This window comes from Mangifera indica, chromosome 8, assembly GCF_011075055.1.
Source record: "Mangifera indica cultivar Alphonso chromosome 8, CATAS_Mindica_2.1, whole genome shotgun sequence".
Lineage (NCBI taxonomy): Eukaryota > Viridiplantae > Streptophyta > Magnoliopsida > Sapindales > Anacardiaceae > Mangifera > Mangifera indica.
In genome coordinates this window covers 219,593-243,932 of record NC_058144.1, presented here as the reverse complement: position 1 = coordinate 243,932, position 24,340 = coordinate 219,593, and the positions used below count along the sequence as shown (strand labels likewise).

General features: G+C 35.2%; 3 protein-coding genes across 3 annotated transcripts; 1 reads left to right on the top strand and 2 right to left on the bottom strand.

Annotated features, from left to right (window-relative positions):
* Positions 1-116: 116 nt before the first annotated feature.
* Positions 117-3,196, bottom strand: LOC123222429 (ras-related protein RABD2a-like). Its single transcript, XM_044645192.1, has 8 exons — positions 3,031-3,196; positions 2,443-2,515; positions 1,954-2,001; positions 1,814-1,861; positions 1,432-1,503; positions 1,177-1,332; positions 954-1,057; positions 117-386 (listed from the first exon to the last, which is right to left on the bottom strand). The coding sequence occupies exons 1-8, from the start codon at positions 3,042-3,044 to the stop codon at positions 290-292; spliced, it is 612 nt and encodes a 203-aa protein (XP_044501127.1). The 5' UTR covers positions 3,045-3,196; the 3' UTR covers positions 117-289.
* A 302-nt stretch (positions 3,197-3,498) lies between these two features.
* On the top strand, positions 3,499-5,224 carry LOC123222647 (protein mago nashi homolog). The gene is made up of 3 exons (XM_044645525.1): positions 3,499-3,772; positions 3,892-4,068; positions 4,974-5,224. Exons 1-3 carry the CDS (start codon positions 3,557-3,559, stop codon positions 5,031-5,033), a joined length of 453 nt encoding a protein of 150 aa, XP_044501460.1. The 5' UTR covers positions 3,499-3,556; the 3' UTR covers positions 5,034-5,224.
* A 584-nt stretch (positions 5,225-5,808) lies between these two features.
* On the bottom strand, positions 5,809-8,325 carry LOC123222554. The gene is made up of 5 exons (XM_044645397.1): positions 7,778-8,325; positions 7,170-7,589; positions 6,848-6,940; positions 6,418-6,557; positions 5,809-6,330 (listed from the first exon to the last, which is right to left on the bottom strand). Exons 1-5 carry the CDS (start codon positions 8,171-8,173, stop codon positions 5,886-5,888), a joined length of 1,494 nt encoding a protein of 497 aa, XP_044501332.1. The 5' UTR covers positions 8,174-8,325; the 3' UTR covers positions 5,809-5,885.
* Between the last annotated feature and the right edge of the window lie 16,015 nt (positions 8,326-24,340).

The window sequence follows — 24,340 nt, the reverse complement described above, 5'->3', positions numbered from 1 at the left end:
ATTTAACCAACCTTAAAAAACTAGAGTAACGTTGAATTCTTAAACAGATAAAATGAAGCTTACAAATGAACGGCATGGCATAAACAAGTGTGTAGTGACTTGTTTAACAAGATTACTTGTAGAAGAAGAAGAATACTAACATTCATTACCATTTCTAAACAAGTGCATAGAAAGAATGTGATCATCAAGCGGACTCCCGAAGATACATGTTTTCAGTTCAAAAGACTAAAAGACAAGCGTACATCTTACACTCCATGACAGCCACTAGACTAGAGAAAACTCAGGTAACTTAAGAGGAGCAGCAGCCACTCTTCTGTGCAACAGGCTGACCTCGGAACTGTACCATTGGAGGCTTTGCATTGTTTATGGCCGGTTGGCTTGCCATTCTGCATCAGTGAGAAATTTACACACAATTACAATTTTGGCTTAAATATTATCATAATTACAAATTTGCAGTCATCAGTTTCTTCAAAACTACGGCCACTGCTCACTTCATGATGCATTATAGAGTATAGGAAAATCATGTGATAATATGAAGTCAGATCTAAGGTATCATACCAATTTAACAGGTTGCTAACCTGGCCATTATAAAAATTCAAGCATACATAATATATGATGAACATTTATACCAGCTTTCACTTTTATCACACTCCAAATTTCAACTTCACTTGACTTAAAAGTAACTTTCATTATACATTTTGATAAGCTAGGCCTTTAAGCTTCTTGAGAAAGCAAGCAAACTACACTGCATTCAAGGATTAGTGTTTAACCACCAGAGTCCTCTCCTGACTCCAACATAGTTGCCAAATGGCACAATTGAAAAGGAAGAATTATTCTCTCTGTGTACATCTAGACACAATCTAAATGACTCTTTTCTCTCCCATACTTGTGCAGTGCAATTACTTTTTCAGATCGACATGTGCTCCCAAAAAAACAAAGATATAGATCATTACCTATCCTTGATTGCGGCAGCCATGGCCATGAAAGCTTGTTCCACATTTGTAGAATCCTTAGCACTGGTTTCCATGAAAGGTATTCCAATTTCATCTGCAAATGCCTAAAGTAGGAGAGAAAATACAACAAAATATAACTTGATTAGAAATAAATTCTTAATACCCCATCAACATACATATTTAAGGGGAAAAGCTAGCCTGCCAATTTGAAAAGTAGCAATACCTTAGCTGTTTCATATGGCACAACTTTATTAGCAGTGAGATCACACTTGTTTCCAACTAGAAGTTTGTTGACGTTATCACTAGCATAGCGATCAATTTCACTCAACCACTGCTTGACATTATTAAAGCTCTCTTGGTCTGTTACATCATAAACAATCTACCAAAGGAGGCACCCACAAACAAAATGTTTTGTGAGAATCAATAATTGAAATTGAACCAAAGAAAGTAAAACTTTAAATCAGGTTGAGACACCCACTATGATACCATGTGCCCCACGGTAGTAGCTACTGGTGATTGTCCTAAATCGTTCCTGCCCAGCAGTATCCCACTGCATGCCAAACAAGTTAATCACTGCACAAACATTGAAAAACTATACCCCTAGCAAAAGGTTCATCCAAAATAAAAGGACCAAGACAATGCAAAGCTTTGGATTATGAGCACTAATTACTGTATCAAATTAAAACATGTCTTTATCCTGGTGGAATATCATGAAAAAGTGAAGGGCACCCCTCTCCTATACCAGACAATTTTTCAAACTAAAACGAATGAAGCCACCTGACTAAATTCATGTCTAAAGAAAACAAAATGAACAATTATGAATAAAATGAAAAAGAAGCAATAAGTAAATAAAACCATACTATTTGAAGTTTAATAGTCTTCCCATCTTGCTCCACAGTGCGTATTTTCTACCACAAACAGAAAAGAACTTGATATTAGTGTCGCTAGTTAACACATTTCTGTCAGTATGGACTCTACATAATAATAAGTACACACTTACAAAATCGACTCCTATTGTGCTGATGTAACTCTCAATATATGAATCATCCTGAATACAAGAAAAAGGATACAGTCAAGTTCACAGATCAAAACCCTGACAAAGTCAGAGTGCAATTAGTATACCTTTATTTCATGATTATATATACTTCTTCTATTTATAGGAAAATATAATTTGTTTTACTCCATATCCCTTGCTTGAAAAAACAACTAGAAACTCTATTACAATTAAATTACAACCTTCTCCCTGCATTGCTAGTGCAAGTTGTCACAATATTACAACAGATAAAACATTTGTACAGATGAAAGACATTCAACTTTTTTAATGCGATACTTATTTCCCATGTGTAATCCAGTTTGCATAAGAAAGATAGCACTTAGACAGGTTAACCACTTGAAGAATGTTTTCTTCTGAAAAAAATAGCATGATGCAACTTACTAACTTAGAAAAAAAACAGCTCCTTTAAAAAAAAACAAAACTCTAGAAGCTTACAGCAAATCTCAATAGAAGACATGATTTTCCAACACCAGAATCTCCAATAAGCAGAAGCTTAAAAAGATAATCGCTGCAAATAGAACATTACAAGATTAGCCATCTGTAACACGCATAGAACACAAAGCCTAAAAATATATACTAACCAAAACCTATAATATTAACACACCCACAAATTTCCTTGCCTGATATATTCGAATTGATTCCACAATATATCGATAACACAGTTAAAATAATTGTAAACAATCAATTTCCATGGAAGTCTACAAAGTCTAATTCACATAGAGAAGTGAAAAATCTCCATAAAAGCTCGTTAGAAAGGTGAAATATCTAGATAAGGATTAAGAGAAAACGAAAGAGAAAAGGTACAGAGGTTCAATTCAACGCAAGCGTCATCATATTAACACAATCAACGGATCTAATTCATCTAACTGATCATCAAAGTCAAACTCCTTAAAAAGGAAGCGAAACGATAGGTATCTCGGATCAAAATCAAAACCCTTATACAAAAAATAAGCATCATCATAGAATACATTTACATAATAATTTCAAATTTATATTTAAAAAATAAAAGAAAAAAGAACTTACTACTCCTGATTCATGATTATTGAGTGCGTACAGAGTGAAAAAGAGGAGCGAAAGCAGCCCACAAATTCGTCGGGCGAGATCTCTCAATTGGATTTCGGCCGGGAGAATAAACAAAGTCGAGAAAAGAGAGGGTAAGAGGAGGAGAAATAGAGGACAATTTAAATCGCGTTGTTCGTTTTTGTTTTTAAATTCCTTCTTTCTTTCTGGGCATTAACGGGCCGAAGAATGGGCAAATGAGCCCGCCCAATAATCCAAACTAAGCCAACTTTCTAGGGCTGTGGATAATCCAGCAAGCATTAAATAATATTTATTCTGAATAAATATATTGACTATTTGTATCATCAATGTGTATAGTAAATGTGATTCCCAAAGCCCATGAGAAAAATTTATATGGACTGGCAAGAGGTGGGCTTTTATTAAGTCCAACCCGGTCCCTGCGAAGACGGTAAAATTCAAATATCTCAACTCAAACCCTCGGGCTTTTCGCATCGAATTGGGACATCCACACAGAGAAGAGAAGAAAATAATGGCAGGAGAAGAAGACGGAGAGTTTTACCTTCGTTATTACGTGGGACACAAGGGGAAGTTTGGCCACGAGTTTTTGGAATTCGAGTTCCGGCCAGATGGGAAGCTCCGATACGCCAATAATTCCAACTACAAAAATGACACCATGATCCGCAAAGAGGTCTTCCTCACCCCCGCCGTCCTTCGCGAGTGCCGCCGCATCATCTCCGAGAGCGAGGTTCCTTTTTAAGTCTCTCTTCTAGGGCTTTTTTAAAATTTGTTATTCCGTAATAATTTATCCGATCTAGGGTTTCTAGTCTATTTCGTTTTTATTTAAAACGGCGCTTTTTTTTTTAGATAATGAAGGAAGATGACAACAACTGGCCAGAACCTGATCGTGTCGGACGACAGGAGCTTGAGATTGTGATGGGAAATGAACATATTTCCTTCACTACTTCAAAGATTGGATCTCTTGTTGATGTCCAGAGCAGTAAGGACCCTGAAGGGCTTCGGATTTTTTATTATCTTGTTCAGGTCAGTTCATCCACACGTTTTTACTTTGTTTTTGTTCTTAATTATGTTTGATTGTATAAGAGAAAATATGCTGATGGAAAGGCAACTGATTGCACACAATTGGCTTTCTTATAGGGCTTAGAAGGATAGATTCATTAATGTATTTGTAGCAACTCTTTGGATGAGAAAACAATGTGCTATTCCAATATTTTTACCCTACATTTAAAATTTCTATGTTTATGCTTGCTTTATATGAGCACTTGAATATATATTTTTTTAAGTTTTCCTTGGGGCTTACAATCCTAATAGAGTCTTTGCTGGTCCTTGTATATAAATTCTATATTTTAAACAGATTAATCTTGGGTTGATTGTCCCAATTTACGAGTAAAATGTGTGGATACAGTGGAATATGAAATATTCCACTGTCAAAAAGGAAAGGCTTGAGAATGCCTGGGTATTTTTATTAGATGACTAAATCATGTTTCCATATCATTGTTGCTTAATGCTTCCCCTTTTGCAGTTGAGCTTGGTGCTTCAAATAGTATAAATTCTTATACATGTGGACATGTATTTGCAGTTTGTGAGATGTGTATATATATATATATATATATATATATATATATATTGGTGAAAATGCTAACCTGGTTTGTGATTAAATAGATTGATTATTAGCAAAATTTGGCTTCTATGTCCGGGAAAGGGGAACTGATTTTTCCAGAGTGTATTTAGTAATAAGTCTGTGCTTCTTGTTCCATCTTCTCCAAATATGATTTTATAAACATTCTGAAACTCCCAACTATTGGGTTCTTTCAAAAACATGATATTGGCAATTGACAAACATTACTTTAGCATATTGGTGAGGAAAATACTTCTGTTTTTACTACCCTACTTTGCTTTTGTTTTTATGGCAATTGTTGTGGTTGCAGGACTTGAAGTGCTTCGTATTCTCTCTCATCTCACTCCACTTCAAGATCAAGCCCATATAACAACATCATGGCTTCTGTTATAAATTGACTATTTCGCAGTTTCGAGTTTGTTCTTGTAGCAGCTGCTTCTGTAGTATATAGGGTTTGCCATCTGACATTTTTTTGCCCTTGTTATTATCTGGGCCTTTGTGTGGTTTATGTGAGGACGTGTGGACTTGGAATTGTTGGATGAATCGGAAATTGTTATTATATGTTCTGGCAGTTACTTTCATTAGGAACGTTAAGCTTTTTTATCTTGTTTCAGAGAAAATGACAATTGGCTTTAGGGGTAAAGCTCCAATGTTATATCTAAAACAATAAATAATAAGAAGTTTGGCACATCTGTCAACATGAACAGGGCTGGATTTGATACAGGGAGTGTGATCAGTTTGAGATCAATGTATTGAATTTCAATTCCCACTAAAAATCGATTTAACTCTTAATTCTATATAAATTAATTTAAATTTAAGTATTTGGATTAATTTGAATTTAATGAGTTCAATTTTTAATTTAAGTTTAATTTGTTTGGTCTAAATTTGAATTTAAACTCAGTAATTTTAATTAAACACAGCCCCTACACACAAAACTATACTATTTATTTAACGGTGTAAGTGGCCCATTTAAAAACATAAACAAATATTGTTGTGTAGATAACTTGCATGGCCATTTCAAAATCGGTAATGCTCGAATTGAAAATTCAATAAGCTCTCACCGTAACTAAACAACACAGCCTGGAATTAAAATTGGTTATTAAAAATCTTTGGCCTAATTCGATTCTGTCAGATATATATCGGACTTAATTCAATTCAACAAGATTTATTTGTAAGATGTAAAAATATACAAGTACAAAATAAAGATGTTTGAATTGAAAATTTACACAGGTAATTGATCCGGCCACCTTCTCTTTACCTCTGATTTATATCGGACTTCCTTGAGCCTCCCATCCATTCCATAATCCCTTTCCATAACCAGGTTGATTCCCTCATCTGAATACCATCCAGCACCAATGCAAAGGACTCCATCCTTGCTTATGTCAACATAACTAGTCACGCCTCCCGGCAGCCAAAGAATTGTTGCATCCTGCATATCTAGCATCTCTTCCTCTCCAAAGTATGTTGAACTCTCAGGCAAACTCCTCTTCTTCAGAGTTTCGGTACAAAGGTACACATATGGGCTGCCATTGCTTTCCAGAGTCACCATTTCCTCCTCACCAAACACAGGAGTGGCACTCACTTCATATACCTTCCAAGAGCCAGTCAGCTCTGATGGCTGGGTCCGCTTCCGCTGTGAGAATGGCTTTACATCCAACTCCAGATCACTGTTTATAATTTATGAGAAAGTAAGTAAGATGATCAATTTTTTACTGGTTAAAATAGCCAGGTACACTGATTTGAAGCATGAATACCTTTCGTCATGAAGATTCACAGGGCTGAGCCATTGCTCTTCATAAACAGCAACTCTCATTATCTGTATGTCTGCACCCCCATCGCTGAATTCTATGGTATGAACAATACGAAGTCTTTTGTGGCAACCTTTTACCAAGCACTGAGCAAATTAAGATTAATAATTAGTCAATTAGTTTCTTCTTTCAAGTGATTGAAAAATTGAAGTCATATTTCTCCTAGTTCACTCGAAAGAAGTGTTTTCCACATGATTTTATGAGTAAAATTAACTCAACCAGGGCCAAGCCAATAAAATGGAATGACCAAGAAGGCGCACTGCAAAAGCTGCAATCTCTGAATATTACTGTTGCTCCACTCTCATTTTCAATACCAAAATATACATGTAAAACATTTAAAATATACGCAGGCATTAGGATAGATTTGTAAACTTACTTGCTCAAACTTGAACGTCGGAGAAAGGAAATATTTAGAATCATCAACTTCACCAACCGGAAAATCAACTGGACCCCTGGAATAAGATCCGTCCTGTCAACCAAGCGATTGAATTATTACTGAGAAATAGCATCCTAGGATATGATTTTCAAACCAGTACTACATCCAATTATCAAAGGGGCTAATGCCTATTTGAAAAGGTTTTAGCAACCTCTTACTACCCAGAGATAGGAACTTATACTTCATGAAATAATTTGCAATCATAAATAGATAATTCTTAACTAATCAATAATGAATCGATTATGACTGGATTACAGCGTACCTCAAAGTATACGAGACCAGGTTCATTGCCCATAACATCTTCTTCCATCACATCACTTCTTTCAAAATTAAAAGACTCAAAACTAGGCAAAACATGATTTGTTACACTTTGATCAACAACTCCCTCGGTAAGCCCCTCTTTACTTCTTCTACTACCATCTCCAATGCGCTGCAAGATTTCACCGTAAGGGTTTAAAGTCATCCAATTTACTTTCCTTTGAATTTGAGATGTCTGTCCTCCAGAAGATGGCATTGCCTGAACGCAGGAGAGAATATAACAATCATATAGGTTTTCATTCTTGTTTCCAATATCAACTGGCTCCATTTCAGCAGTGATGGGTGAAAACACTGCTCCAACCCCCTTCCATATCCCACTCACACTACTAGTAAACGTATTCCATGCTGGTTTTATTACAGGTTCCTGAAAATGAATAAAAAGACATCAATCTCTTTGGTAGTCACCCATCAGAAGAAATCAATATACGTGTGATTTAAATTAACACTAAAGCTATGGGGAGGTCAGGCCGGCGATATATAAGAATTACGGGGTCCAAAATTCAAATATATCTCATCACTGTTTCAATTCAGACTAAGAATTAAGCATAGTACCTGAGTTTGAAGAACGGTTTCAACCTCCACTAACATGGCAGCAGAGACCATGACGAGACCACTCTTATTTCTCTTCCCTTTAACGATTCTCCTCCCTCTTCTCCTTCTCTGTTGGCTTCGCCTTTCCGACTCTTTTTCTTTGGCTTTTGCCATTTCATTGTCAATGCTCCACACATTTTCTTTCTTTCCCTTCACATGTACTCTCTCTTTGCTTCTCCTTTGGTGTTGCTGGTGAGCTTTGTTGTGGCTCTGTGTTATCAACAACACCCTTCTAGGTTTTGCTTTTAAGAAATTGGACTTCAAATACCCAGTATTGCGTGATGATGACAAGCCTAGAGCCTGCCGAAACCCTAGCTTAACTGTGCTATTGAAATGGATACAGGCTGATGATTGCATATTTGAAATTTTCAGTCTGAAATTTTGAAGAGAAGCAGAGTTCTAAACTGTTCCCCGATAATTAGCACTAGATTTACCCTTCCTTTCGAATTGAACAATTAGGGATGAGAATGATAAAAAAAAAATTTTTCGTAAAGAAAAAACTTCTTTTCCTTTCTCTGAAAAAAATTTCCTTCTTCAAAATAATATAAATATATTAAATAATAAAATTAAAATTAATTTATTATTTTAAATATTATATATTAATTATTTTAATATATAAAAAAATTAAATAAATTTAAAAAATATAAATAATTTAAAATTATAAAATATATTAATATTTTAAATAAATATATTTGAGGCTAAGATAGGATGAAGTAGAGATAAAACACATATATTTCTACTCTAATCTATCTATAGTTATGAAAATTTTTTTAAGGGAAATTAAAATAAATGCCCTTTTTAGTGGGCTAATAAACAAATTTACCCCAAATTTTGGGGTTAAAAATAAATACCCTTAAATTAAAGTATTTAAACAAAAATACCCTAAATATCCCCTTAAATACCAAAACTACCCTTCGAATTTAAATTACTATTTTATTTAAGGGTAATAAACAAATTTACCATAAATTTTGGGGCTAAAGATAAATACCCTTAAATTAAAGTATTTAAACAAAAATGCCCCAAAATAATATCAAAACTACCCTTCCTCTATTTCTATATAAACCACATATCTTCCTTCATTTTTAACAAATCTGAGAGAGATTTCTGAAGAGAGAAAATAAGTTCGTATTCAAGATTTCGGGCATGAAGAGAAAAGTTTATCGTTACGAGGTATTTATCCATGTCATTACTTTAATCGTTATTATTTTATTAATAATGTAATTATATGTGATATTTTATATAATAAATTATAGTTGTATGTAATATGTAAAATAATAAAAATTAGATAGGTTATGTCTTAAATATTATAGTAGTATAAGATAACATGATATTACTTCAATCGTTATTATTTTATTAATAATGTAATTATATGGGATATTTTATATAATAAATTATAGTTGTGTGTAATAAGTAAAATAATAAAAATTAGTAGGGTATGTTTAATAATATTATTTTGTCAAATTGAAGTATGAAATAGATATAATTGTGTAATAGATATCTGTAAATAATATTTTCAGTCGTATTATTTATGTTGATTATATATTTGATTTAGGCAATATGCAATTTACCCCCAAATTTTAAGAGTTAAGTGAAAATACCCTTATATTAAAGTATTTAAACGAAAATGCCCCAAATAACATCTTAAATACCAAAACTACCCTTTTAAACTAAATTATTATTTTTTAAAGGGTAATACCAAAACATGATATATTTAAGTAGTCACAATATATAATTGAATTATGGAATAAGTATAATTATGTAATAATTATCTGTAAATATTATTTTCAGTCGTATTATTTATGTTGATTATATATTTTATTGTAGGATTAATCTAAATGGCTGGATATGCTTCAATTAGATATGGGGGAAATTGGATAGAAAAGGGTGATAATGTTATAAAATATGTTGAAGGTAATAGGAAATTGATTAAAATTCCAGAACACACATCATTCGAAGAATTAATCGAAATAGTGAGCGACAAGTGTAATATAGATCGACGGATATTTAACATTCAGTTGAGTATGAAACCGAGGCATCTCGACGACGGTGCTCCGATAGAAATTTCGAATGATGAGGATGTTGAGGTTCTTAACGGTCTATCTAACCTTTTCAAAGAATGTGTTCCAGTTTTTGTTATAAGTACAGTTACTGATGATAGTTATGAGACTCAACAAGCACATGAAGATTTTCAAGGTGGGGAGTCCAGCAGTTATCTAGAAAATCAAACTATTGGTGTAGAAGAGATTCAAAATATCGAGATCAATCTGAAACAAGAATTCTTAGAGGAAGATTTTGCACATATAAATGAAGTTAACGTTGATGCATTGTATCGCGCAGAAGAATTCCTTCATGGGAACGAAGCAACTTTTCCAGACTGGAGTGAATTTAATGGAAAGGTTGAACAAAATATTCCAATCGAAGAACCAGAGATTGAAGAGAAGACTTATGGTAATAACGATATTGGAGGTACAAGTTATTTTCCAGAAATAAATCCTGCTGGTGGGAATGTTCTTACTGATGCATTTCATTGGTTACCACCTTTTCCTGATCAACCATCTACATCTAGAAACTCTAAAGCATCGACCGATACTGATTCTCCAAAAGTTGGTATATTATTTCCTAGTAAACAACATGTCATTGATGTGATAACTCAAGACGCGCTTCGTAGGGGATATCAATTTTTTGTGCAAAAATTAGGCACGCTTAGATGGGTTCTTAAATGTCGCAACAAAGAATGTAAATGGGGTGCACAGGCAGTTAGGGTGGGAGAAACTGATAGCTTTGAATTACGTCGTATGGATAGCTGTCACACATGTTGCAGAAATCAAATATTACCTCATCATAGGCAAGCAGGTGCTCGAGCTTTGGGGCAAATTTTGAGGACCAAATTCATTTTAGTTGATCGTATTTATCGATCGAAGGAGATCATTGCTGATATCGCCGATCGATATAAAATTGATATATCATACGCACAAGCATGGCGGGCGAGAAATTTGGCGTTTCAATCATTGAGGGGCACACCAGAAGAGTCGTTTATGTTCCTGCCAGAGTATTGCCTCAATTTAGAGCGTTGCAATCCGGGGACGGTGACACATATACTAACGGATGAGGAGGATCGATTTAAATACTTTTACATGGCATTCGGTTGTAGTATCCGTGCATTTCAGCAACATATTCGACCGGTTATTTGTATTGATGCTGCTTTCTTGAAGGGTCGATATCTGGGTCAACTATTTATTGCTGTCGCATTAGATGAGAATAATCAAATATATCCACTTGCTTTTGGGATTGGTCCCAGGGAAGATCATGACACATGGCCATCATTTCAGATCGACATGTCAGCATATTTTCTGCATTGGCTGAAGTTTTCCCTAGTGTGCATCACGGTTATTGTTGTCACCATCTCCATTGTAACATGCGGTCCAAGTACAAAAAGAATGCTAAAGTCGCATGGATGTACTGGAAAACAGCCAAGGCGTACACTGAATTTGAATTCCAACAGGTCATGAAGTCACTGTCCCGTTTGCACCCTGAGGCAACTGCATACCTGCATGAAGTGGGTTTTGATCGATGGGCACGAGCATATTTTCTAGGTCATAGGTACAATGTAATGACTACCAATATTGCTGAGTCGTTTAATACCTTGGTCAAACACGCTCGAGGTTTACCTATTACTATGCTGATCGAGTTCATTAGAGGTACATTGCAGCGATGGTTTTATGAAAGAAGAAATCATGCTAGTAAGTTCATATTCACTGTTATACTATGTTATAAATGTGTGTTACCAAACTTATATTTGGTTACTAACCAGATGAATTTATATTTATATGATTTACAGATGCTTGTACCAGTCCAGTCACACCTTGGGTTGAAGATAAGATCGTAAAACGTGTACGGAAGTCTTCAAACTTAGAAGTGCGTCCTATAACAACTGAGCGATATTAGGTTCTTGGTAGTGGCCAATGCCAATATGATGCCCTGGTAGACCTGACGGAGCATACATGTACTTGTAGAAAATTGCAATTATCAAAGATTCCTTGCATGCACGTTATTGTTGTAGCCAGATATATGAAGCTTATAACTTGCCTTCAATGGGTGCATTCATACTACAACACAACTTTTTATCGAACAGTTTATGCAGACGCAGTCAATCCATTGGGAGATCAGTCAGAGTGGCTTCATCCGGAGGAGGCAACTGTTATCCACCCACCATATGTGCATCGTCGTCGTGCAGGACGTCTAGCAAATAAAAACAGACGGCCTTCTCAAGGAGAGATTGTTGAACAACTTATCTGTAGTCGATGTCATCAACCTAGACATACAAGACAAAACTGCAGAAGCCCTATTCCAGTACTTAGTTCTGTACCATCAAGTTCAGGAAGAAAGAAGAAAAATGGGAAATAAATGCACTTGTTATTTGTACTTGTTAATTTTAATATAAATGTTATTTTTTCACTTGTTTTTGTAACTCTAATATTCATGGATGTTAATTTTAATATAAATGTTGTATTTGTAACTGTTTCTGTAAACCTAATATTTGTGATTGTTACTGCGAATATTATCTTTTTATATTGATTTTTTTATTTTGAGTCTACAAAGATCCTTCGATTACGCTTCACAATTCCTTATATCGAATCACATGCATATTCAACCCTAATAAAGGCTATATATTGAAAGTTGACAACATTTTTTATATATATATATACCTTGCAAATATTCTCAATATTTAATAAATTTTGATATTATTTATGTAAAATTAAATAAAAAAGAAAATGACTTGTTGTAATAATGGAAGAAACACCTTTAAGTTATACATCTCGTTCTCATTTTCGATTAAAAAATATTGTGTTTCATAGTTGGAGAATCCGCAAGTGAAGGTATATCGAATATATTTTCTTTCGAGACCGACTATATTCAAATACATGAATCGACTAAATAGAATGATAAATTATTTCAATGAAAATAAGTTATTAAACTTATTGAAAATTCAATTACTTACTCCTGGTCCTCGTGTGCAGTGATCTCAACAACATCATCAGTGATCTCATCATCCTGGAAAACAATATCGATCACCTGTTTTTCTTTGCTTGGAGTGTTGAGATAGATCAAACGAAGATCCTATTGTAACAGGATAGAAAGGTTAAACAACTGTTGAAATTAACAAATGTAACATATGATAAAAGAAATTTCTGGCACTTCACCTCAACCTCCTCCTAATCCGTAATCGAAGCATCTGCATGTGGTGACCGATCGACATTAGTAATATCCTATGACAATATTAACATTTAATATTAGTAAATCAAACTATTAAGAAAAAAATAACAAAGTATTCATTATACAATGTACGTACCTCTAATGTCGAAACAGACGTCACAATGGGATCCGTAATCGACGCAGCCACAAAAACGTCAGGTCGCTGTCACAAAGGACGATATTAACAAGTTTAGAAAAAATCAAATTACAGATATGTAAATGAGATATAATATTGTATATCTATGTTTGACTAACCGGAATAATCACAGAAGGTGTCGACGGAGAAGACCGCATGTGGAGTGATCCATCGTCGCCAACATCCTGTATCAGTATTAGCAATTAATATTAATTAATCGAAAAGTTATATTTAACGGGATTAATAAATGTATAATCAAATAATTCAGATATAACATTTATTTCAAAATGACGTTCTAATTACCTGAACCATCGTATGAGGTGCCATTGAGAAAACCTCATGCGATGATATATAATCGCTAATATCAACAGTCAATATCATATCTTCTCGGGATGGTCTCTCATCAAATAACCGACGCTGTAATAATTTTAATATATTAAAATTTATTTTAAAAGTAATATTCTTAAAAAACTATAAGCAGTTAACACTCACATCGATAACAGGTGGAGACGGGAACGTAAAAGCCCCTGTCGATAGTCTGTAACCATCGTCCCGAGAAGGCTGTAATATAATTTACAATTATTATAAGATTACATATGATTGCGTATATAAATAGATGAAATATCTTATAAAATATTAACTTTTTTACCTGTCCGACAGTATCTGTGTGGTGATAAGAGTGTCCGACCTCCGTACAAGTCGTCGTATCCACTATACGACTCAATCTATCCTCCATAAGAGTCATCCTACCCTCAATGACCCTAAACCTATCCTCTATCCTAGCCTCTAATCTAGTAAGTCGATCTAAGATAAGATTTCCCCATCGAGCCAATGCAGCATCAAAGTGATGAATGAAGAAATCTGATCCAGTGGTAGGAGGATCATCTGATATCTGCTCAGTGGTAGGGGGCATAGGCACGGGATCCGGTGATATGTGCTCAGTGGTAGAGGGCCTAGGCCCGGGACCCGGTGATATAAGCTCCTTGATAGGGTCGCTAATCGGGCACGTGGGAGGGGGCTGAACAGAAGCATCAACAAGAGGAGGAGCAACGATCGGAGAACTAAAGTCATGAGGACTCGATGGTGCATCTCCTGACGCTGAAGAAGATCTACTATCCGACATCCTTGTATATCGGACGATATCCTCATACCACTGCGTATCTCTCTCAACAAGAGACAAATCTAATGGAAAATTGACATCATCCTACAAGATATTTATTTTCAGTATTCATTATTGTCATATCTAGAGTATATGTTAATATTTAATAAATTAGTACTTACTGGATCTCCAGTGAAGATAGCTGAGATAGAATCCCATCCCGGAATGTCCTTCGTGTGCCATCTCAACATCCGGGCAGCTCTAACATACGGCGACTCGTCTACCCATCAAAATAACGAGTTCAGCATCTCGTAAATCTAAAACTGCAATATCAATATAAATCGATTATTGTATATATTTACAATCATATTAAACTAATTTTATTTTAAATATTCATTTTTTGTTTGAATTAATAAATATCATAATTACCTGAAACGCTAATGGAAATCCCATAATGCCATACTGCTTAAGCTGATTTTCCTTTTTCTTTTTCGGACCGGAATCAATAAAAATTCGGGAGATGTTATCGCATATAGAGCGATATGTCATCTGCCACACTCGTACTCCCCACGGGTATGCATTAAACCCATCCAAATGATCAGCTAATTGTAATATCTTCTGGGAAATTGATTTTCTCAAGTCACTCCCTAACAACCCCATGTGAAGATAAAACAACAATGCTAACTTAACTGCATCAGTGTCATTCTCCCCCCACGGTCTCTGCTGGAAAACACGACTCAGATCAACATATGTAACTGATTTACACCCGTGAAAATATGTCTGGAGGATCCGATCTGTGGCCTTCGATGGAATGTAGATGCCGATATCTACCAAATGACTGAATCAAAGGCTCGTCATAATAGCAAACTCATATGCACTGAATCTGACATCCACGTCATTAACCCGAAACCATAACTCCTCTCCTGAAGTCACCTTATTTACTGCTCGAAGGATGAAAGAATGTATTAGGACCCCACTAAATCGACTATCCTTCAACTCTAGGAAGTGTCCGAAACATGTACGTCAAAACATTTGTAATTGTCTCTCTGTTAATAATTTTTTTATCACGGCTCCAACATCTCTATATCCACGTGTAGTAACTTGAGCTTTGAAGTGCTTTTCGAGAGGGAATCGCAGTTCATCTCTGCTTTCGTCTCTTTTTCTCTTTTGTACAGCTCCCTGTATGAAAATTAAATTACAATTATATTAAATTTTTATAAATTTTAGAGAATAAATTATTCAATTCTATATATAGAGGCCTTATTCGAAAAAACAGATATCAAATTCGAATTCTACACGTCAAAAAACCTTAAGATGGTTAAATTTCATTTGATCCCATATGAAAAATATCAAAAAAGCCGTAAATTTTAATAGAATTACATTCTGCCCCCTGATTCCAACAAGAGGAAACGCATGTTGGATAACTCTGGAAAATCGCAATTTGCCCCACCACGCGAATTCGCGCGTCAACCGCACGAATTCGGGGGGTTGACTGCGATTTTGCCAGCCCACAAAGTTTTCCAATTTATTTTATGCCCCACCACACGATGAAAACGCACATTTTCACCCCCAACCACACGAACACGTGTAGTCCACGAAGTTTGAAAAGTTCAAAACACCTCCCCGTCCATACGAATTCTAACCACACGAATTTGTGTGGTCACTGCGCCATTCGCGTGGTGACTGCCGAATTCGTGTGGCCACATTTCACCTTCCAAACTTCGTTTTTCAAACTCTATTTCAACAACAATCAACTCTACACCTAATCTAACATAAAAGCCCTAACAAAATTCATCAAAATCAGCAAGAAATCAAGCGTTTTCTTCGAAAATTTCAAACCGTAAACCCTAACGCAAAACACCAAAATTCCACATCAAATCGCTCAAATTGTGAAACGAAATGCATAAAGAGATGACAAGGGTTCTTTCACTAACCTTTTTGTCCATCGTCGTTGCCGGAAAACGTCGAAAAAATCGTCGGATGAAATCGGAGTTGCCGAGTGCGCGAATCGTGTATTCAAAATTTTCAGTTTCGTGTGTTTGGCTGTTGTGCGTGTGGTTTTGGACGATTTTGAGTGGAGGGGCATTTTCGTCTCTTCGCAATTTTGGGGCATTTTCGTTTAGTGTTAAAATTTAGGGGTAATTTCGTTTTTGCCCTTAATCTTTGGGGCAATTATTTTAATTTCCCTTTTTTTAATCTCTATCTCTTTTTTACTTTCATTGGAAAATTTCTTTTCTGTTATGAGTAAATTTTTAAATTTGAACCAAAATTACTGTCTGTAACAACAAGTCATGATATAAGATAAATATGTGATTTAGTTTTGTTTCCCCTGGGAATCCTCAACTCAGTCAAAACAAACGAGTTGGTCTAGATGGTCCTGGCCAAACCTGCTACAGCAGAAGCCAGCCTAGAAAGTGGGCTGGTTTTGGGTTATTTACTTGTGCCAAAGGACTATGTCCCACGCAAGGTTTGATATTTTCTCAAATATTTACCTTTTAATTATGGAAATATCAAATACCCACCTATGACTAGTTAAATTTAATAGAACCCTAACGCCTGAAAATTTTATCTCTTTTTACCCTCATAAACTTTAAAAACTAAAATTTTCCCCCAATCTAAGTTTTAAAAAATAGTAGTTTCACCTTAGAGTTTAGTTTTGAAATCTCCGACGACATCTCTGGCTCCATTGCCGATGACCTCTCTCTCTCAAAGCATTCTCTCCTTTCGGTGATCTCTTTCCTCCCATTTGGATACCTGATCAGCATCAGAGACGCCTTGGGGGATGAAGTTCTTCGTCTTCATTTGGGAAGATGATCGTCTTCCCAGAAGAAGACCTCTGGGAAGACTCTTCGTCTTCCCTGACAAAGTTATTTGTCTCCCAAGGTTTCTCCGACGTCGATCAGACGTCCAAATAGAGGGAAAGAGATCGCCAGAAGGAGAGGATATTTTGGAGGAGAGAGGTCGTCAGCAATGGAGCCAGAGATGTCGCCGGAGATTTTAAAACGAAACCCTAGGGTGAAACTACCATTTTTTAAAACTTAGGCTGGGGAAAAATTTTAGTTTTCAAAGTTTAGGGAGGTAAAAATAGATTATATTTTAGTTTATTTTTTAATATTATAGAGAAAATGACAATTTTATCTTTATCACCGTTAATTTTAACTGTTCATAGGTGGGTGTTTGGTGTTTTCATAGTTAAATAGTGGATATTTGACAGAACATCAAACCTTGGGTGGTTTGTAAGGTGGGCAAGCTTACCACTACTCTGTTCAAAATTGTTTAACCCATTCACTATATGTTTTAAAAAGGGGAGAAGGACTATTTCCCACCCAACTTTTGATGCGTTTTTAAAATGTCACCTACGGCAGATGAAAATCTACTTTTCCCACCCATAAGCCGTTAATATGGATGATATTTGTTTACATAAAAGTAAAATATCCATTTTACCCTTATTAGATGAAATGATAAAAATGCCCCTCAATTTAATTTGTCAAATTCGTCCCAAAATTGACGTGAGGGTTTTACCTTCACCCCCCTTAAGTTTTAGAAACTAACATTTCACCTTACCTAAAGTTTTTAAACTTTGAAAACTAACATTTTCACCCCCAAACCTAGGGTTTCCATAATTTTCAAAATGCAGCCACCCCCCCATAACTTTCAAAACTAGCAGTTTCACCCTCATTCTTCAACTTCATCTCCTGACATCGTCTCCGACGTCATCACTAGTCTCCTCCTTCTCCTAGTGCAACGACGGTAGTGCGATAAAGAGATCTTCATCTCCTTGTCATACGGTGCGACGAAGAGATGGAGATCTCTTCGTCACACGATGCGATGAAGAGACGTCGCACCACCGTGTTACGAAGAGGCTCCACCCAGACGATGAAGGACGATGCTTCGCTGTCCTTCGTCGCTCGTCGCATCATCTAGACGCGACTACGAAGGACGATAAAGCGTCGTCCTTCGTCTGTTTTTCCATATCTGGACGACGCTTCGTCGTCCAGATCTAGGCTATGAAGGGTCGTCTTTCGTCGTCCTTTGTAGTCGGAGATGAGAGATCGGTCGAATGAGTAGGCCGTCGGTGGTGGCCAGAGAAGGAAGCAAACCCTAGGGGTGAAATCTAAATTTTTCAAACTTTGAGGATGGCTTAGTTATTAATTTTTAAAACCTGGAGGGGGGAAACGGTAAAATTTTGAAGTTTTAAGGTTTTAAAAGTAAAATGACAACTGAAAAATTGGACGACAGTTTGGTCATGGGTGGGAAAAGTGGATTTCCATCTACCGTGGATAGCATTTTAAGAACGTATCAAAAGTTGGGTAGGAAATAGTCATTTTCCTTTTAAAAAGATAGATAAATGAAATTGATGAGGTATTAAAATTTTTATTGTATTTATGAAACTTTATGATTAATTATTTAAAAAATAAAAAAAAAGAAATAATTGGAAAAGAACATGAATCATAAAAAAAAAAATCATTCACAACTAGAACAATCACTCAATGAGAAGAAGCAATCTCCTGCGTGACAAAACTAATAAGACATCAATCTCAACCTAAAGAAATAATTGAAGCCAAACCAGCTATCTGAGTCCGATCAACTTGAGTCATACTCTACACTGTGAGCCACAATTACACAAAAGCCTTTTTTTCATGACCTACAAATGTTTGGTCTACAACGAAGAAAGCCCACCTAACTTCAACTCATGGAGCAAAATCTAAACAAAGTTTTTGGTAAAGATTCGAATCCCGTTCTCTTTCTTTGAATGTGGATGTTTCCTAAAAAGCGAAACACCTTTCATTTCTTGTCCAAGGCCATGCCAAATCACCCACTTAACATTTCATCTTCCCTTCCACTTTCATATCCTAGATTGCATTATTATTCAAAATTTAATAATTGTACATAAATAATTAAAAATTAGGTTTGAATCCAAACTGAATTGATTTGGTGTTTAATTTGCATAAAATTAAATTCGAACTGAGTTTATGTGTTCAAGTCTATTCGGTTTCAATTTAGTGAGTCATTGAAAATTCTTTGATAGATTTAATTTTTATGACAACTTTTATTATTTTTTCATCATCTTTGATAGTTTTTTTAGCAAAAATATTACTCATTCAAACGAGTTTGAACTTTAACTTGAATTTGAATTAGATTTTTTAATTCTGATCAAACTCTAACCAATGTTTAGTAACAGATTGAATGCACCTCTATTAAAGATCTATAAATAAATGTATTAAGATTTGAAAAGGATTATATTTTTTTTAGCAAACATATTACTTGTTCAAGCGAATTTGAACTTTAACTTGAATTCAAATTAGATATTTTAATTCTGATCAAACTCTAACCAATGTTTAGTAACAGATTGAATGCACCTTTATTAAAGATCTATAAATAAATGTATTAAGATTTGAAAATGATTAGATTCATGGATTCATGATCGGACCAAAGTCTTGATGAAATAGAGTTCCACGTTGCCACGTTATAGAAATATACGTTTGTAGAGAGGCATAAACATGACATTCTGGGTAGGTACATCCATATTTGACTCTCTGATATACTTTAACCAATGCTCCGCTTTAGCCATAACCCAAAAGTATATGAAAATGATCAAGTTCCAATAACAATTTAATACTTGATAACCGAACCCACCTCAAAATACCATTGTGAGATTTGATTTCCTTATAATATTTATCTTTCCTTCCCTCTATGATTAAAATTAGGGCTTGTTTTCATATGAGTTGATCTGAGTATGATCAAATTTAAGATCAATTAAAAAGTAATTTAAATTTAAATATGAAAATTATATATCAAATTAAATAATTAAATCATATATAATATATTTTTATAAAGGTTGAATTTGAACTGAATCAAACTCAAATATAATGAATTCATAATGATTAATTCAATATAATAAAAAATGTAATCAAAAGATTATATGTATGAAAAACATTATCATTGAAAGGAAATTTAAATTTAACTTGAGGTGAACTCAAACTTTTGTTTGAACTTAACTTCAATCAATCAAATTAGATACTGAATTAATTTGGTTTTGAATATAACGTTGATTTTCATAAACCATTTTTTTTTGATGGACTAATAGCTTTATGCATGGAAGAGTTAACAATTCACTCACACAAATCGGCATAGAGAATTGATCTCAATGAAGTTACTTGTGGCATGGTCATAACGAACGTGATGTTTTTGTCTAGAAGCAATCTGTCCACCCACCCACCCGAAATCTATACCATCACAGTGGAGTGCTTAGTTGGAAAGAAATAAAATCATACATTGCTATTGCTTTACCTAACAATATCGTTCAATCTTTTTCCTTTCTTTTACCAAACAATTACTTTCCTGCTTCTTCAAAAAAGTGATGGCAATGGCATGCCAAACAGCTTTCCTAGTTTTGCTTTTAAAAAGATGGCATGTTATTTATCAGAATAAGCTTTAATTTCATTTTGTCATTGTCCTATCCTACGGACTTGAACAAAGTCAACCCAGTTAAAATTAATAATTTGAATTAAATTTTAGTTAAAATTTCAAATTATCAGAGCAATTAGAATTTAACATAATTCTCTTCCTATTCTAATAATATTATTTATTTATTTATTTAATAATATTATTTATTTTACTTTTAATACAATTTATTTTCAACCATGTTTTCATCCGGCTCAACTCAAATTCAATTTAAAGTAACTATAATAAATGCAAATCCTACTTTAACCAAGTCCATATTTGGGCGGGCTTCGCTGCCATCCCACCTCCACCCCTCACTCTTCTTGTTATCCATCACCACTTTTATTCAATGTGATTAAAGGGCTTCTCGAATATTACACTATAAATTCACTTCGTAACTTGTGCACCCACGCAAGTTTTTTTTGGGAGTTTGTTTGGCATTCTTTATATATAACACTTAAATTCCGGGAAATTAATTAAAATAGGCAAAAAATTTACCGCTTATACGTTTTTAGGCCAACTAACAAATGTTTTACCAAAATAAGCAAACCAATATTTTTTTACCTGTTTTACCCTTTTCTCATTTCACATAACTAATCAATTTGCGCAGCTTTCATCTTATTTCACCATCGTCTCCTCTCTGAACGTTATTCTTCTATCAACACTTCAACGACAACAAATTTTTATGTGTTTTCTCTCTAGCATTCATCATTATCATATATCAAGTAAGTTTCTTTCGTTTTTTTTTTACATAAATAATATCTGTATCCAGAAAACTGTAAAACTCAAATATAAAAAGTTTAAAACTGTAATCAGTAACTCTAAACTGCTTAAATCTTTTTATAAATATTCAGATTTATAGAATCTATAGTTTTATTAGCCAGATCTAAGTAAAAATGGAAATCGCAGTACATTTCTGGTTAATTGCGTGGTATGCGTTTTGCGGCGGTTTGCGTTGCGCGGTTTGCGTTTGCGCGGTTTGCGCGATATGCGCGGTTTGCGCGGTTTGCGCGGTTTGCGTTTGCGCGGTTTGCGCGATATGCGCGGTTTGAGTTTGCGCGGTTTGCGTCTTGCGTGATTTGCGTTTTTTCCTTTCCGTTTTGCGTTTTGCATGTCTGCTCATCTCTTTTACAATTTCTTTGTGCAGAAATATGGGTCATCTAATATATTTGCTTGGATACGGTGGACATTGGGTTAACCGAGGTGATAATAGTTTGAAATATGTTGGTGGAGTTCAAACATTTGTATCAGTTAGTAAAAAAATAAAGTTTGATGGATTTGTTGAAGCAGTATGCTCTCGTTTAGCCATTAATCAAAGTTGCAATAGTGTAAAAATTTACATGCAAAATCTGACCACTTACAGTGATTTACCATATTTGTTGAAGGATGATTTTGATATACGGATTATGATGAGATTATCAAAGACACATAAAAGGGATCCGTTATTTCTTACAGTGTTTACAAGGCCTACAGAAGGTATAACTAATATGCAACAACAGCGAACTGAACCTATGGATGATGCAATAAACTCTGTGGATAATATATATTCTGAGACACAGCCAGAGGGTATGCCTGAGGGTGATGGGGTTGAGGTTATGATACATGATGAAATAAGAAGGCAGCAACGCCCTTTACGGGGTACAACAGATAGATGTGATGAGATGGATACTATTCTGAGAGAAAATTTTCAACCAGATGAGGAAGAATATGGTGGTTATACTGATTGGGATAATAGGGGTGATGATTTCAGGGATAATGGAAGTGATAATGATAATGGTGGTGATGAGGAATATGGTGATGCCGATGATGATAATGATGAAAACAGAGGTCATAATGGGAGTGGACATGAAGCAGGAGTTGGTCCAAGTAGATTAGGTGAGGAAAGTTTATTTCATAACACTTCAACAATGCATGACCAACCTATTCCTTTGAACGTAGAAGTTACAAATCCTTTTTTCGGTGTTCCAGATCCTTACAGGGATATAGAAAATGAAGGTATTGTATTACATTCAGTTCCACCACGAGATGGGAGAATCAAAGTAAATGATCAGTTCACATCTAAACAGGTGTTGATAGATACGATGTATAGGGATGCCTTAGAAAAAGGCTATCAGATCAAGGTGACTAGTTCGAACAAAAAAAGATGGGATATCAAATGTGCACATGCTCAATGTAAATGGAAGGCAAGGGGAGTTAAATTACATAACACAGATGTTTTTGTATTACGAAAGTTAGAAGCTCACACATGTCCTCGGGATGTGATAATGCCTCACCACAGACAAGCAGGTAAACGGACACTTGGAAAAATATTGCAATCTGTGTTTACTGCTTCTAATCGAATCTATAGGCCAAAAGACATTATAACGGATGTGGCAGATAGATACAAAATAGATATCTCCTATACTCAAGCTTGGCGTGCTAAGAATTGGGCGTTGAATGAGATTAGAGGTTCTCCTGAAGAGTCGTTCAGACAATTACCTGTATATTGTTACAATTTGGAACAAAAAAACCCTGGCACCATTACACACATTGACACTGATATGGATAATCGGTTTCGTTTTGTCTTTATGGCCTTAGGTTGCTCAATTAGAGCATTTCGAGAATATTGTCGTCCTGTTATTTGTATTGATGGATCCTTTTTAAAAGGACGTTATTGGGGTACACTGTTTGTTGCTGTGGGTAAAGATGGAAACAACCAAATTTATCCTTTGGCTTTTGGTGTAGGGGGAAAGGAAGAAACAATGACTTGGACCCCTTTTTTGAGAGCGTTACATGGGTGTATAGGTGATATTCCAGATTTGGCCATCATTTCAGATAGACATCATGCTATCATTCACTCCGTGCGAGAAGTATTCCCAAATGCACACCACGGTTGGTGTAACCACCATATAAAAGGTAATATGCGAAGCAAGTATAAACAGACAAAGCATATAGATGGGTTGTTTTGGCGAGCAGCGAAAGCTTATCGATTACCAGATTTTGAGGGTGCAATGCGAATGATTAATGAAGAAAATCCTTCAGCAGGTGCATATTTACAGGGTATAGACTATGGACGTTGGGCCCGTGCTTATTTCCCAGGTATTCGATATAATATAATGACAACAAATATTGCTGAGTCGTTTAATGCCTTAGCACGACACGCACGAAAATTACCGGTTATGATGCTACTTGAGTTTTTGCGTTCTACCATTCAGAAATGGTTTTACTCTCGGCGCACTATGTCAGGTTTGTTTATAGATTTTTTATTTTATCATTTTTGGGTATGATGTTTGAATATACATTTATAATATATATTTTTATAATCATGCAGAGGCTTCTACTAATAAACTCACTCCGTGGGCTGAGGAGAAAATAGCAGGTCATATCCTAAAATCAGCTAACATGGTTGTCAAACCAATAAGTATGCACCGATATGAAGTCCACGGTGTGGCCCAATCGATCGCTATAGTGGATCTATGTGCGCAGGAGTGTAGCTGTAAGAAATTTCAATTGTCACATATTCCGTGTACACACGTTGTAGCCGTGGCTAGGTTTCAGAATCTTTCGGATTGTTATCAATGGGTTAGTAAATACTATTCAACCAAATATTGGC

Coding starts and splice junctions, on each gene's coding strand:
- LOC123222429 (XM_044645192.1), bottom strand. Junction 2,002..2,442: donor GTCTTCTATTGAGATTTGCT/GTAAGCTTCTAG, acceptor TCTTGTATTCAG/GATGATTCATATATTGAGAG. Junction 1,504..1,813: donor AGACTATTAAACTTCAAATA/GTATGGTTTTAT, acceptor TTTGGCATGCAG/TGGGATACTGCTGGGCAGGA.
- LOC123222647 (XM_044645525.1), top strand. CDS start 3,557: ATGGCAGGAGAAGAAGACGGAGAGTTTTACCTTCGTTATTACGTGGGA. Junction 3,773..3,891: donor GCATCATCTCCGAGAGCGAG/GTTCCTTTTTAA, acceptor TTTTTTTTTTAG/ATAATGAAGGAAGATGACAA. Junction 4,069..4,973: donor TTTTTTATTATCTTGTTCAG/GTCAGTTCATCC, acceptor TTGTGGTTGCAG/GACTTGAAGTGCTTCGTATT.
- LOC123222554 (XM_044645397.1), bottom strand. CDS start 8,173: ATGCAATCATCAGCCTGTATCCATTTCAATAGCACAGTTAAGCTAGGG. Junction 6,941..7,169: donor CTGGTCTCGTATACTTTGAG/GTACGCTGTAAT, acceptor CTTGGTTGACAG/GACGGATCTTATTCCAGGGG. Junction 6,558..6,847: donor CGACGTTCAAGTTTGAGCAA/GTAAGTTTACAA, acceptor TAATTTGCTCAG/TGCTTGGTAAAAGGTTGCCA.